Source organism: Protopterus annectens, chromosome 2.part0 (assembly GCF_019279795.1).
Source record: "Protopterus annectens isolate FY-2018-M chromosome 2.part0, PAN1.0, whole genome shotgun sequence".
In the NCBI taxonomy this organism is placed as follows: Eukaryota; Metazoa; Chordata; order Ceratodontiformes; family Protopteridae; genus Protopterus; species Protopterus annectens.
Genome location: NC_056728.1, coordinates 1,147,456,184 through 1,147,471,226, shown reverse-complemented (window position 1 = coordinate 1,147,471,226; position 15,043 = coordinate 1,147,456,184). Strand labels below are relative to the sequence as shown.

Sequence of the window (15,043 nt, the reverse complement as noted above, 5' to 3'; positions counted from 1 at the left end):
ATCCTACCACCCCCAGCTTGGCTATGGTATTCTACCCATATGTAAGGACTGCAGATGCATCCTTGAAGGACATAGTACAGTTTTGTACCTACCATAAATGTAGATGTCCGATTGTTATGCATCTGCAGTCAGGGTTACCCCTCCCTCCTTCCCCTCTGTGGTATTTCTTGGGTGCTTCTCCCCCTTACAGCTAGCTGAGGTTATCTGTTATGGTGTATTTGTTTTATATTACTGTGCATGTTTGGAATTTTTTTGCATTTCTCCAAATTTAGCCTTTCTTAGAGGGCACCTGGCATCTGGGGCAAGAAAAACTGAGGAAGATGGCGTCGGCTGACGCTTTTATACCCCAGGCGCTCTGACGTCGGGGAAAGGGCGACATCAGCCGACGCCGGACCCATACTTTGGAATCCGGCCGACCGAAGGGCTGCCTGAGGCAGGACAAACCCATATGTATGGATGTAGATGCATACCTATCGGACATCTAGATTTATGGTAGGTACAAAACTGTACTTTAGCTTTGCTGCAGGGGTAGAGGGCAAAGCCATTTCCAAATGGATAGCACACTGCATCCATTTCTGTTACAAGCAACACGGAAAACTTCCCCTCACTCTACCAGAGCAGCCTCCACCTCTGCAGCTTTCCTCAGAGGCTTCTCCACCAGGGACATCATGGAGACTGCCACCTGGACATCTGTTCACACTTTCACCAAGCATTACCACCTACCTGTCTTCTCCAAATCCAGGGCAGGCTTACCACTGCAGTCTTGCAGGGCATCCTAGCCAGCCCCTAGTCTCCTTGACTGCCTCCACCCTTTTCCTCAGCTTTGGGAATTGACCCAAATGTGATGACTGCAACAGTGAAACATGAAGAACAGAACATAGTACAGTTGTGTATACTTACCATAAATGTAGATGTTTGAGTGTATTCACTGTTGCAGTCCTGGATGTTCTTCATCTCACATTGCTGCAGTCCTAACACTTGGGTAGTCCGCTGTCCCTCGGTCGGCCCGAATATCAGAGTATAAGGCTGACGTCGGTCAAGGCGCATTTGACTGACATCAGAACGTCAGGGTACAAATGCGCATGACCGACGTCATATCCTCAGTCTTTTTTGCCGCCTGGTCCGATGCAGAAGCAGTGTTGCAAGTGCCGTTCGGCGTTCTGAAATTTTTCGAATTCGGAGTTTCAGACCGAAGTCAGTGTTGGTTAAGTACCCCGTTGGGGAATATTTTGGTTTTTTCTTGCCTCAGTGGTTTACCGGATGTCAGAAAAAGTGAATAACTGTATTTCTTGTGGGAAACAGATACCGCATAGGGATTACCATAATTTGTGTATACCTTGTTTAGGACCTGAGCACGACGTTGTTGGATGCCGCTTTTGTGCTAGGTTTAATAAACGCACTATAAAGTGGAGGTTGGATTGTGCAAGGTTGGTCTTTGGGAAGCGGTGCAATTACAAAATGCCGTCGGATGCTCCGACGCCGGCTTCCTCAAAGAAGCGCAAGGACAAGGCAGTTAAACCTAGGTTAGAGGAGTCGTCCGAACCGGACGCCAGTTCTTTAGCGGTGTCAGTGGAACCGGTGGTTCCGACGGAGGCCTCTCTGGAGACCCAGGGAGAAACTTTGATTTTACAGGATGTGGCCTCCCAGGAGGCAGGGCAGGCTGTAGGGGCTTCTCTAGTTACTGTACTCCCCTCCCTTCCTAAGGGGTCTGGGCCCTCTCTTTCTGCTTCCAAGGCTTCTCCTAGAGGCAGGTCTAGTTTAGCTTCTGTGGGTGTCACTCCCAGTTCTTCAGGTGCTGTGCCCAAGAAGCACATGCTCAAAATGGCGGAGGATTTAATTACTTTAATTAGAGGCTCTATGCCCCCTCCTGATAAGAGGCCTAGGATGGAACCTGTGTTGGGGGATTATGAACAGGCTTCGGATGTGTCTGAGTCTTCGGCTGAAGACTTGCAGGAGTATTCTCATTATTCTGATTCTGATGTGGATGATTCTACTCCTTCTGCTTCTCCTCCTGAGGATTTTTCTTTTTCAGAGACCCTTCACTCCATGAGAGAGCATTTTAAATGGGAAGGTCAGGATTTCTCTGATTCCAGGAAAAGGCTTGGGGAATTTTTGTTTTTACCCCAGCATAGGCCTTTAGCTATACCTCCTGTTCTGAATGTGGTGGAAGATGTGTTTGCAGAGGCTTCTCTTAATCCTGATTCTTTGCCTCCTGCTCCTGTTAAACCGGATAGGTATTACAGGGTGCCTGAAGCTCATAAGTATCTTTTAAGAGTCCTAGGGCAGACCCAGAAACTGTTAGCCAGGGGCCTAAGGGTGTTAAGGCTTCTGTTGTCAAGAATCCGGTTCCTGCAGATAAAGAGGCCAGGGCCTTGGATAGATGGGGAAAGAAAGTTTATACTTCTTCCACTCTAGCCATGAGAGCTTTGAATTGCCAGTTTCACATGTTGAAATATCAAAATTATCTCCTTTCTCAGTTGAAATCTAAGGTTGATGCTCTGGCGGAAGGTATTGACTGTAAAGAGTTACAAGATTTAGTGCATGTTTCTGAACAGGTGGGTAAGCATTCTTTGCAATGTGGTTTTGATGCTGTACAGGCCTCGTCTAGGGTGGCTGCCACTGGGTCAGTTCTTCGCAGGCATGCCTGGCTGAGGGATCAAAATTTATCTGACCATGTTAAAACTAGGATTTTGGATGCCCCTTTGCAATCTGATGTCTTGTTTGGTTCTCCTGTTGAGGCAGTTTTAAAGAAAATGGAAGACAAGGCTAAGTCCATGCAGACTGTTAAAGATTTTTTGCAGGTTCAGCCTCCAAAGTTTATTAGAAATTGGCCTACTAAAGGGTGGACGTATCCTTCTTATGATTCCCAGTCTAGGGGTAGATCTAGACGTGGCAGGGGCAGAGGTCAGGGCTCTTTCAGGCCCAGAACAGGGAGTTCTCCTGCACAGTCTTCGAGTGAGGGCAGGGGTCAGTCCTTTCGTAAACAGACCCAATGACCTACCTTTTCAGCTGCCAGAACCTTCTCGCCTGGCAGCACCTTTGGGAGGAAGGTTGGCACTTTTCAAAGAAAATTGGAGTTTGATTACCCAAGACAAATGGGTACTGGATATCATACATCACGGTTACAGGTTTTATTTCCATACCTTGCCTCCTTTCAAAGGCATGCCAGACATTCCTCCTCAACAAAGAATAGAGGCTCACAAGCAAATTTCACTGCTACTCCAAATAGGGGCCATACAGCCGGTTCCTATGCCAGAAAGGGGCCTAGGATTTTATTCTCGCCTGTTCCTAGTCCCAAAGAAGGGGAACACGTGGAGACCAATTTTGGATTTGTCTATCCTCAACACTTATCTGGACATTCCCAAGTTCAAAATGTTGACGTTGCAGCAGCTTTTACCTCTGCTGGGCAAAGATCATTGGATGGTAACTTTGGATCTCAAGGAGGCTTACCTTCATGTTCCTATCAGACTAAGTTGCAGGAAGTATCTGCGTTTTGAGCTGGGACTTCTCACTATCAGTTCTCTGCATTGCCCTTTGGCTTATCTACTGCCCAGAGTGTTCACGAAAGTTCTGGCTCCAGTGATAGCTTTCTTCAGGCTAAAAGGAATACAGATCTATCCTTATTTGGACGACTGCCTGATTCTGGCTCAAGGAAGGGTAGAGCTTCTTCATCATTTGGAATATGTGATAGCAGTGCTAAGATGCCTGGGGTATTCTGTGAACGAAATAAAGTCCAGTCTAGTACCCTCTCAAGACATGTGCTTTCTGGGTGTGAGACTGAATACAGCATCCCAGATGGCCTTTTTAACCCCGGACAAACAAGAGTCTATCCCTTTACTTCCATCAGCTATCTCATCAGTCCGGGCTGACTGCAAGGACAGTCCTTCAAGCCTTAGGGTTCATGGCATCTTGTATTCTGGTGCTTCCCAATGCCAAACTGCATATGAGGAAGCTACAATGGTATCTCAAAAATGTATGGACACAGCACTGCCAGGATCTGGACACTGTCATTCAAATAATACCTTGCATTCAAAAGGAATTTTTGTGGTGGGCTCAGGAATGTCACCTAAACAAGGGACTCTCTGTGACCCGGCCAGAGGCGAGTCAGATTTTAACAACAGATGCCTCAGATATAGCTTGGGAGCTCATCTAAATGGAAAGTGGATACAAGACAAGTGGCCTGCCAGACTACAACATCTACATATCAACATGAAGGAGATGTTAGCAGTCCAGTTTGCATTAATAGCTTTCAAGGATTTACTTCTTCCAGGGCAGATGTTGATTCTAACAGACAACACAACTGTCATGTGGTACATCAACAAGCAAGGGGGAACACATTCTTATCCTCTATGCAGGCAAGCAATGATTTTGTGGGAGACTGCTCTCAGTTTACAACTAAGTCTTCAGGCAAGGTTTCTGCCAGGAGCACAGAACTCCTTAGCAGATGTGTTAAGCAGACAAATCATGGATCCCCACGAGTGGAAACTGGATCTTCATGTATTTCAGAAATTGACAGTGTCCTGGGGAACTCCAGACATAGATCTGTTCGCTTCTCCACTAAACCACCAGCTGCCAAAGTTTTGCACAAAGCTGTTTCATCCCACAGCTTGGAAAGTGGATGCTCTTTCTTCCAGTTGGAAAAATCTTCATGTGTATGCCTTTCCACCTCTGCCTCTCCTCCCAAAGGTACTTCTGAAGGTCAGACAGGACAAGCCAAGGATGATTTTGATAGCTCCAGATTGGCCTCGACAGCACTGGTATCCACTACTGAGAAGTCTAGTACGGAAGCCTCCATGGCCTTTGCCTTTGATTCCACATCTGTTGTCCCAGGAGGACAGTCATTTGCTCAATGTCAAACTTCACTCTCTTCACCTAACAGCATGGCTTATTCTGTTTTAAACCATAGAGGGTCTCAACTTCCACAACAAGTTTTGAATGTGATTTTGGAAGCTAGAAGGCCTAGTACAAGGAAAGTGTACGCAGATAAATGGAAGAGATTTTTATTTTGGAGTGCAGCTAAGGATTTGGATGTTTCTGAGCCTGATTTAAGTGTGGCTCTTCAATATCTTACTGAGTTATTGGACAAAGGTTTGTCCTTCTCTTCTATTAAGATTCATGCTGCAGCAATTTCAGCTCACTACGATTGTGACCCACCATTGTTTTCTCATCCTTTATTCAAGCAATTTCTTAGACGGGCAAAGAATATAAGACCCCCACGAAGAGCTCCTACTCCTGCTTGGGATCTCAATTTTGTGTTGGAGAAACTCACTCTACAACCTTTTGAGCCTGCAGCTACTGCTGAGTTGAAATATTTGTCATGGAAGACTGCTTTTTTGTTGGCCATTACCTCTGCAAGAAGGGTTTCTGAATTGCAGGCCCTTATGGCAGTTGAGCCTTTCTTAATTTTTCACAAGGATAGGGTATCTTTACGTACTAATCCTTCCTTTATGCCTAAAGTGGTTTCTAGTGTGGCTTTAAACCAAACTATTCATTTGCCTACTTTTATGCAAATCCCCAAACTAAAGGGGAAAAGATTTTGCACACTTTAGATGTTCACAGGCAGTTGCGATATTATTTGGACAGAACTAAAGGGTTCAGACAATCTCAGCAGTTATTAGTTTCTTTTGCTTTGTGCTCTCAGGGCAAGCCCGTGTCAAAACAAACTATTTCTAAGTGGATTGGATTTTGCATTGCTTTCTGTTATTCCCATCATGGCAAAGAGATTCCAGCTGGGATTAGACCTCATTCCACTAGGGCTACTGCCACTTCAACAGCTTTTGAGGGGTGGCTACTAAGGATATTTTGGAGGCAGCCACTTGGAGTTCAGTGCATACCTTCTCTAGGCATTACCACCTTCCATTGTACTCTAAATCCAGGGCTGGTTTTGCCACTGCTGTGTTGCAGGGCATTTTGGCAGCTCCTGCTTCATTATAGTTTAGCCATCCTCCCTTACCTCTGCTTTGGGATTCTACCCAAGTGTTAGGACTGCAGCAATGTGAGATGAAGAACATAGTACAGTTTTGTACCTACCATAAATGTAGATGTTCGAAGATCCACATTGCTGCAGTCAATTTACTCCCTCCTTCCCTCTGTTGTTTGAGGTGGTTGTGTGGGTTGGGTTATCCATCTGAGGTATATTGCATTTTGTATATTGCATTTTGTATATATTGTATATATTATTCATATTTTTGGTGTTAGGCTAGTTGGTTGTTTAGTTGTGGTCTATGGGTTTTGACCTTTCTTTTTAGGGTCTTCTGACATCTGGGGCAAGAAAAGACTGAGGATATGACGTCGGTCATGCGCATTTGTACCCTGACGTTCTGATGTCAGTCAAATGCGCCTTGACCGACGTCAGCCTTATACTCTGATATTCGGGCCGACAGAGGGACAGCGAACTACCCAAGTGTTAGGACTGCAGCAATGTGGATCTTCGAACATCTACATTTATGGTAGGTACAAAACTGTACTTTTCCCTCCTCCATCCCCCTCTTTCTCTGTCTCCTTACAAGGAACTTTTTGGTATTTACTTTCTATTGGTGGTGGTGGGGTTCTTCCACCATATCCTGGCTCCCACTTGGGGACTCCTGATAGGGCAAGAAAAACTGATGTAATGGCATCGGTTGCATTAATTTATACTATTGACGACCTGACGTCAGTCCTGAAGCGACAACAACCGACACAGAAATACTGAGCCTCTGGTATTCGGGCCGGCCGAGGGCTATCCTGGCAGGGATAACCCCAGATGTGATGACTGTAACAGTGAATACACTCGAAAATCAACATTTATGGTAAGTGTACTCAAATGTACTTTTCAGCTCCCTTGCAACATTGCTCTTGGAAGACTGTTTTGTTAGCCTTTAGTTCAGCCAGTCGGGTGCCTGAGCTTCAAGCTCTTATAGCTTGTCCTCCTTTTTTTTTTTTTTTTTTTTTTTTCGTAAGGACAGGGTGTCCTTGCATACTAATCCTTTTATGCCCAAGGTTGTGAATGAGTTGTTACTTGATTTATTCATTTACCAACTTTTTTTGCCTTGTCCGCAGTCCCCTAGAGAGAAGGTGCTACACAGTTTGGACGTGCATAGACAACTCAGATTTTTTTCTGTACAAGACTAAGACTGTCAGGAAATCTGATCTTCCCATGTCTTTGGGATTGGCCGTTTCCAAGCAGAGTATTTCTTCTTAAATTTCTAAACCATTCTGTCTTTGTTACGATTATTGTGGTAAAACTCTTCCTTTCTCATTTGAGGCTAGATCTACTAGGGTTGTGGCTTCCTCTGGTGATCTTTTCAAAGGGTTAGACATTAACTCCATTCTTGAGGCAGCTACCTGGATGTCAGTGCATTCTTTTACCAGACACTAAAAGCTGGATGGGGTTTCCAGAGCTAGAGTTGGTTTTGCTAGGGCCATCCTTCATGACTTTCTAGAGAGCTCTACGGGTCCTTCCTCCTCCCAAGTTTCCTCTCATGTTAAGTATACTTCAACAGTAAAATAGAAAGACATAGTAGTTGTAACACTGACATAGTGTAACACTGACATAGTGACAGTTGTGTAAAATCTTACCATAACAGTAAATGTCCTTCTCTTTGCTGTTGCAGTATTTAATCTCTTCCTCCTTCTCTCCTGCTCCTCTCTCTCTTCTGGATGTACTGTTAATCTCTTTCTTTTGTTTTCCTTAGACTGGAATTCCTACTGGAACATTCAGTTCTGAGGATGGTAAGTCTGGACACCGCTTTTATGCCCTACGTATGCAGGAAGCATATGTACAAGTACCGTAGGTAGTAAAAGGCTTTGGTATACTGGCTGGACCTTGGGCCGCCCTAGGCAGGAATCCCTCATGTTAAGAATACTGCATCAGTGAAGAGAAGGACATCTGTTATGGTAAGATTTTACACAACTATAGTTTGTGTTCTCAATATGGATTCCAAGTTTCACCTCATGAGCTTTGTGCCCGAGGTGAATTTCTTGACATCAGTGTCTCAAACACATTATGTGGTTACGATCAGAGACCCTATTTATAACCCTCTATTTCCTGAATGAAAAAGGTATTATTAAATAGGCTTAACTTTTTTTTCCTGCTTAGTAGAAATTGTTAGTGAACCACATTATGCTTTTATTCTTATTCAGTTGTAGCTGTACTTGGCTGTCTTTCATATCAGTATTTTTTTGCATTTCAGCAGCTGCCAGTTATCACATCTAGCACTATTGTGAGGTGTCGTTCCTGCAGGACGTACATTAACCCGTTTGTGTCATTCCTTGATCAGAAAAGATGGAAGTGTAATATTTGCTACAGAGTAAATGACGGTATGGAATATACTGTTCAAGTAACATTGTTTAGTAGTATAAATAGTATTTAAATTCTTCAAGACAATTAAGTTAGCATGTACTTCTAATGTGTGGTATTTTTGCTTAAAAATGACAAATATTTTGCCGTTGCAGAGTTATTCATCTTTGGCATTTGTGCAGAAAGTATTCTATGCAGAAACTAGGCATAATAGGAAATTTTTGACAGGGAATCATAACATATAATGTTAAGTTGTCTATCTCGCCTTCATTCTTGCTGGTTGGGTTCGGAGCCAATCCTCTGCTCCGACTCGGCCATCTTCCAAAGCTCGAGAGCTGCTTACTGGCTCGAGGCCCCCCTATATCCCATGATGCCTAGCGCTAGATACCCAGATCTCGTTTGCCGCTTCTGCTGCGAGGTTGATGTCCTTCAAGGATGCATCTGCAGTCCTTACAAATGGGTTGTCCTGTCGTCAGGCAGCCCTTCGGTCGGCCGGATTCCAAAGTCTGGGTCTGGCCTCGGCTGGTGTCGCACTTCACCCGACATCATAGCTGCAGTTCTTCGGGTATAAAGGCATCAGCCGACGCCATTTTCCCCAGTCTTTCTTGCCGCGTGGCGCCCGAAGCAGAAGCTGTTCGCAAGTGCCGGTCGGTCAGAACCAGAGATTACTACTACAAGTACCGAAGACTTCTAAAAAGCTAAGTACCCCGTTGGGGACTCTTTCTTGCCTCAGCCGATGTCAGAAAAAGTGAATAACTGTTTAACTTGTGGGAAATAAATACCTCATAAAGATTTCCACTCTTACTGCTTACCTTGCTTAGGCCCAGACCACGACGTAGCAGCTTGTCTAGCCTGTGCTTCTTTCAACCGACGGACACTTAGACGTCGGTCGGAATTTGCTGAAGAGTTTTTCCGCTCCGATTTTGCTTACATTATGCAGTCGGATCCTCCGACTACGCAAATTTCTAAAAAGCGCAAGGAAAAGGACCGACACTCGCGGTCTGCGGTTTCGGCCGAAACCGCGGTTAAGCCAACCGCGAGTGTCTCTTGTTTCGGCTGAAACAGAGTCCACGGTTCTTCCTTCGGCCGAAAGCTTGCCACTTACCAAGGCCTCATCCAGCCTGGCTGAATCTGCTACTGAAATCCCACCTGCTCTTGCAGGTTCACAGGATTTATCTGATACTATCCCTTTGGATATTTCTACCCCTGCACGTGGAGCTGCTAGGCCTCCTGCATCCATGTCGATTAAGGCCTTTGCCAGGGCTAAAGCAGCAAAAACTACAAAATCTGTGCCTGCTAAGACCCCCCCTCACAGGCCTAGCTCTAGTTCACAAATGCTTAGTCTAGCAGAGGATCTCATTTCTTTGATCCGGGGATCCCAACCACATCCAGACAGGGCCTCTCACCCACCTCCAGAGAAGAGGACTCGAGTAGAGCCCCCTGAGCCAGTTTCTTCAGATGGTTCCTCTGATGAATCAGATAATTCAAACCCTCCAGAGGGCCCCTTTTCTCCTTATGAGGACTCTGATGCAGAAGAGTCCATTCCTTCTGCCTCTCCGTCTGAGGAATTTTCTTTAGGGGAAACCTTGCATGCTATGAGGGAACAATTTCAATGGCAGGGCCAGGATTTTTCAGACTCTAGGAAAAGGCTTAGAACCTTTTTGCATTTGCCTCAGCATAGGCCTTTAGCCATTCCTCCAGTCCTTACAGTTGTGGATGATGCTTTTAATGATGCTTGTACTGCTCCTGATTCTCTTCCTCCGGCCCCTGCTAAGCCCGATAGGTACTACAGGGTTCCGGACACACATTATCATTTGTATAAGGCCCCTTTTGCAGATCCCGAAACTCTCTACCAGGGACCCAAGGCTGTAGCAGCTACTTCTACTAAAACCCCTCCCTCTGAAAGGGAATCTAGGGCCTTAGAGATGGGGTAAAAGTTTACACTTCTGCTACTCTTTCAGCTAGGGCCTTGAACTGTCAATTCCACATGATCCAGTATCAGGAATTTATGTTAGACCAATTAACTAAAAAACTGTCCTCGGATGAACCGTTAGACAAAAAATCTGTACAGGAAATGGTACATAACATCCAGCAGGTCAGTAATCATTCCTTAAAATGCGGCTATGATGCACTGGAGGCTTCCTTTAGATCAGCCATGACTGGCACAGTGATCAGAAGACATGCATGGTTAAAAGAGCAGTCCTTACCAGACCATGTTAAATCAAAGCTCCTAGATGCTCCCATGGATAAGCTCAATTTGTTTGGCTCCCCTGCGCAGCAGGTGCTGAAGAAGGTGGAAGAGAAAGCAAAATCTGTCCAGACAGTCAAGGATTTATTGCAGGTCCAGCCTCCAAGGTTTAGCAGGAACTGGCCTTCCAAGAATTGGTCCTTTCCAGACACCTCCAGAGCTCGAGAGGCAGGAATAGGTGCTCAAGAGGCAGGGGTCAATCCAGAGGTGCCTACAGGGGCGTCAGTGGCAGGCTAACAACCAGCGGTACAGCCACAGATCCAGCCACCACCACTTCCACAGGACAATCGCAGTGACTTGGCTCTGGCACCTACGAGGGAACAACTAGAGGCACCCTTAGGCGGGAAGCTAGCCTTATTTTCAGTAAACTGGCATTACATCACAGGAGACGAATGGATTTTACAGACAATAGACCAAGGTTACAGGTTTCACTTCCATACTCTACCAAGGAAGAGAGGAATGCCAAACCTACCTCCAAATCAGAAGACAGAAGCTCTAGAACAAATAACTCACTAAGGATGAGAGCTGTAGAAAGGGTACCATCTATGGAACAAGGGCAAGGATTTTACTCCAGACTCTTCCTGGTACCAAGAAAAGAAAACCAATGGAGACCTATTCTCAACCTGTCCGCTTTAAACACATACCTCATTGTTCCAAAATTCAAAATGCTGACCCTACAGCAGCTTCTTCCCATGCTGGGCAAGGAGTCTTGGCTGGTAACTCTAGATCTCAAGGAGGCATACCTGCACGTCCCCATATGACCAAATTGCAGAAGATACCTCAGATTTCTTGCAGGATCAGAGCATTATCAATTCTCAGCATTGCCCTTTGGCTTTTCTACTGCGCCCAGAGTATTCACTAAATGCCTGGCATCAGTAATTGCTCATTGCAGGCTTCAGGGAATTCAAATTTACCCTTACCTGGACGACTGCCTGTTACAAGCGGACAAAAAAAAAAATTAACAAAAGATTTGGAAAGGGTCATTCATCTACTACAAGCCCTGGGATACACAGTCAATATAAAAAAGTCAAGGCTGATACCATCCCAAAGGATAACCTTCTTGGGTGCGGATCTGGACACATCAAAACAAATGGCATTCCTGACCGTAGAAAAACAGGAGCAACTCCCTTTCTACTTCATGGCATTAACAAAGCAGAACCAGCTAACAGCAAGAAAAGTCCTGCAAGCTCTCGGTTACATGGCATCCTGCATAATATTGATTCCACATGCCAGACTACATATGAGAAAGTTACAGTGGTATCTAAGGAATTTATGGTCTCAGCACAAGCAAAGCCTAGAAACCTAAATTCCAATAATTCCATGCCTGAAACAAGAATTCCAATGGTGGGCTCAGGCCTGCCAATCAAACAAGGGACTGCCCTTCCACAGCACTCAACCAAGCCAGACCATCACAACAGACGCCTCAGACCTCGGTTGGGGGGCACACATGCTGGACAAGTGCATACAAGGCTTATGGACTCAAGACCAGCTGCACCTACACATAAATCAAAAAGGAAATGCTGGCAGTAAAACTGGCAATTCAGGCATTCAGACCATTTCTTCGACAGGGTCAACTGCTGATAAGGACGGACAACACCACAGTTATGTGGTACATCAACAAACAGGGAGGCACACATTCATACCCTCTATGCCGGATGGCAATGGACCTCTGGAATGTGGCACTGAGCTTCAACATTCAGCTACAAGCAATTTTTGTGCCAGGAAAAGAAAATATACTAGCAGACATCCTAAGCAGAACTACCACGGATGCCCACGAATGGATGCTGCATCCGGACATCTTCAAAACCATTACAGGGAAATGGGGACTACCAGAAATAGACTTATTTGCATCCCCACACAATCACCAACTGAAAAATTCTGCACAAGGACGTACCACCCACTTGCTTGGAAAGTGGACTCCTATCTTTCAGTTGGAATAATCTGACAGCATATGCATTCTCACCTCTTCCCTTGATGCACAAGGTGCTATTGAAGATCAAAGAAGACCGTCCAAGGATCATCCTGATAGCTCCAGACTGGCCAAGGCAACATTGGTACCCATTACTGAGGAGTATGTCTCGGGAACAAATATGGCCTCTACCCCTAGTTCCCTTGCTGTTAACACGGAACAACTTCAAAACCCTGCATCCAAACCTGAGAACACTGCAGCTGGCTGCCTGGAACATTGCATAAGACCAAATAACCCAGATTTATCTCAAAGGGTTAAAGACATTATCTTGGAGGCTCGCAGACCATCAACAAGAAAAAATTATTCAGCAAAATGGAAAAGATGTCTCATTTGGAGTACTGCAAAAGGAGAGAATGTGTCACTGGTAAACATAGCTAACATCCTGAAATACTTGGCAGAGCTCTTCCACAACGGCCTGTCCTATTCTTCCATTAAGATTCATGCATCAGCTATTTCAGCAGAATACAACTTGGATCCTCCAGTCTTCTCACATCCCCTGCTCAGACAGTTTCTGAGAGGGATTAAAAATGTAAAGCCACCTAGGAAGCCACCATTGCCAGCATGGGACTTAACTTTGTGCTAGAAAAGTTGACACTCCCTCCTTTCGAGCCAGCAGCAACAGCAGAATTACAGTACTTATCATGGAAAACTGCTTTCCTGCTTGCAATCACTTCAGCAAGAAGGGTATCTGAGCTACAGGCATTAATGGCAGTACAGCCCTTCCTGATCTTCCATCAAGATAGTGTCCATGAGAACTAATCCTACTTTTATGCCAAAGGTGGTCTCCAGGGTATCTTTAAATCAAGCTATCCACCTACCTACATTCTTCCCCAACCCACAGAACAGGGGGGAAAGACTGTTGCATACCTTGGATGTACATAGACAATTACGTTACTACCTGGACAGGACCAAGAGCAATAGAAAAACTGACCAGCTACTGGTAGCATATGCAACAGGAATGGAAGGAAAAGCAATTTCAAAACAGACAATCTCTAAGTGGATAGGAAATTGCATTAGATTTTGTTACTCCTACCATGGGAAGAAAACTCCAGAAAACATCAGGCCTCATTCTACAAGGGCTACAGCCACTACCACAGCTTTTACGAGTGGCTACCAAAGACATTTTAGAGGCTGCTACTTGGAGCTCCGTGCATACATTTGCCAAGCATTATAATTTACCTTTATACTCCAGATCCCGAGCAGGTTTTGCCACTGCTGTTTTGCAAGGGATCTTAACTACACCATAATCTTATTTCTCCTCCTCCCCAGTTTGGCTATGGTATTCTACCCATTTGTAAGGACTGCAGATGCATCCTTGAAGGACATAGTACAGTTTTGTACCTACCATAAATGTAGATGTCCGATAGGCATGCATCTGCAGTCAGGATTACCCACCCTCCTTCCCCTCTGTGGTACTCCTAGGGTATTTGCCCATCTTGTAGCTAGCTGGGCGAATCTATTATGGTGTATTTGTTTGTATATATGTACATACATGCTTATTTTTTGTTTGCTCTCTACTATTTGGAACCATTTGCATTTATCCAAATTTAGCCTCCTAGAGGGCACCTGGCATCTGGGGCAAGAAACACTGAGGAAAATGGCGTCGGCTGATGCCTTTATACCCGAAGAACTGCAGCTATGACGTCGGGTGAAGTGCAACACCAGCCGAGGCCAGACCCAGACTTTGGAATCCGGCCGACCGAAGGGCTGCCTGACGACAGGACAACCCATTTGTAAGGACTGCAGATGCATGCCTATCGGACATCTACATTTATGGTAGGTACAAAACTGTACTTTCTACTGGCTCAGGTCTTATAAAACTTTATTATTATTATTGTATTTTTCTTGGCACAAAACTGTTAAGTTTTTAGTGTAGAATTAGTCGTTAGATAAAACTGTTGTATTGTAGTTAGTTTTCTCCAAATCCTGATTTCTTCTCCTCAAGAAACTCGTTTAAGTTAGAGAGTTTCCCCTCCCCCCTTCTCTTCCTTTCCTTACCTTAGAAAGGTTTTTTCCATTTTAGAGGATAACCTTTCTACCTCCTTAAAAAAAAATATATATATATTTTTTTTTTCATTAGTATTACTGTTAGTGTTTAGTGATAGTTATCTATAGTGTTTGTAGTACTGCTTGTAGTTTTTGGTTGTGGTAGCTGTAGTCTGCAACTTTTAGTGGTTAGTACTTTAACCTTTCTGTGTGTTTCTTGTCCTTGGTTTTCCTCCCGGATGTCCAAGGATCCTAAGCCGTCCGGATTCAAGAAGTGTGACTCATGCTGTCAGAAGATGTCTCTGACAGATGGTCACACTTCTTGTGTTTATTGCCTGGGCACCGTGCACCTGCAGGACTCTTGTTCGATTTGCCATGCTTTCAGTCCAAGAGTCCTGCAGGAGCGCAAAAACAAATTTGTTCCTGATGGGTTTGCTTAAGCCCCAAGATTCACCGGCGAAGACTTAGCCCGTGAAATCTATCAGGCCACCTAAACCTTCCACTCTCAATTCAGAGCTGTCGCTGGGTGAAGCCATACCATCCATCTCGGCTCCTGCTGGAA

General features: G+C 44.9%; 1 protein-coding gene across 5 annotated transcripts in view; it reads left to right on the top strand.

The window, feature by feature from the left end:
- LOC122793381 (protein transport protein Sec24B-like) overlaps positions 1-15,043 on the top strand; it is a 2,932,722-nt gene that overhangs the window by 937,884 nt on the left and 1,979,795 nt on the right. For 4 of the 5 annotated variants that reach the window (XM_044061340.1, XM_044061337.1, XM_044061341.1 and 1 more), the window contains one exon: positions 8,172-8,298. In XM_044061340.1, the coding sequence (XP_043917275.1) occupies positions 8,172-8,298 (127 nt within the window). The remainder of the gene's footprint in view (positions 1-8,171; positions 8,299-15,043) is intronic. The other variant, XM_044061338.1, reaches the window with a different exon arrangement.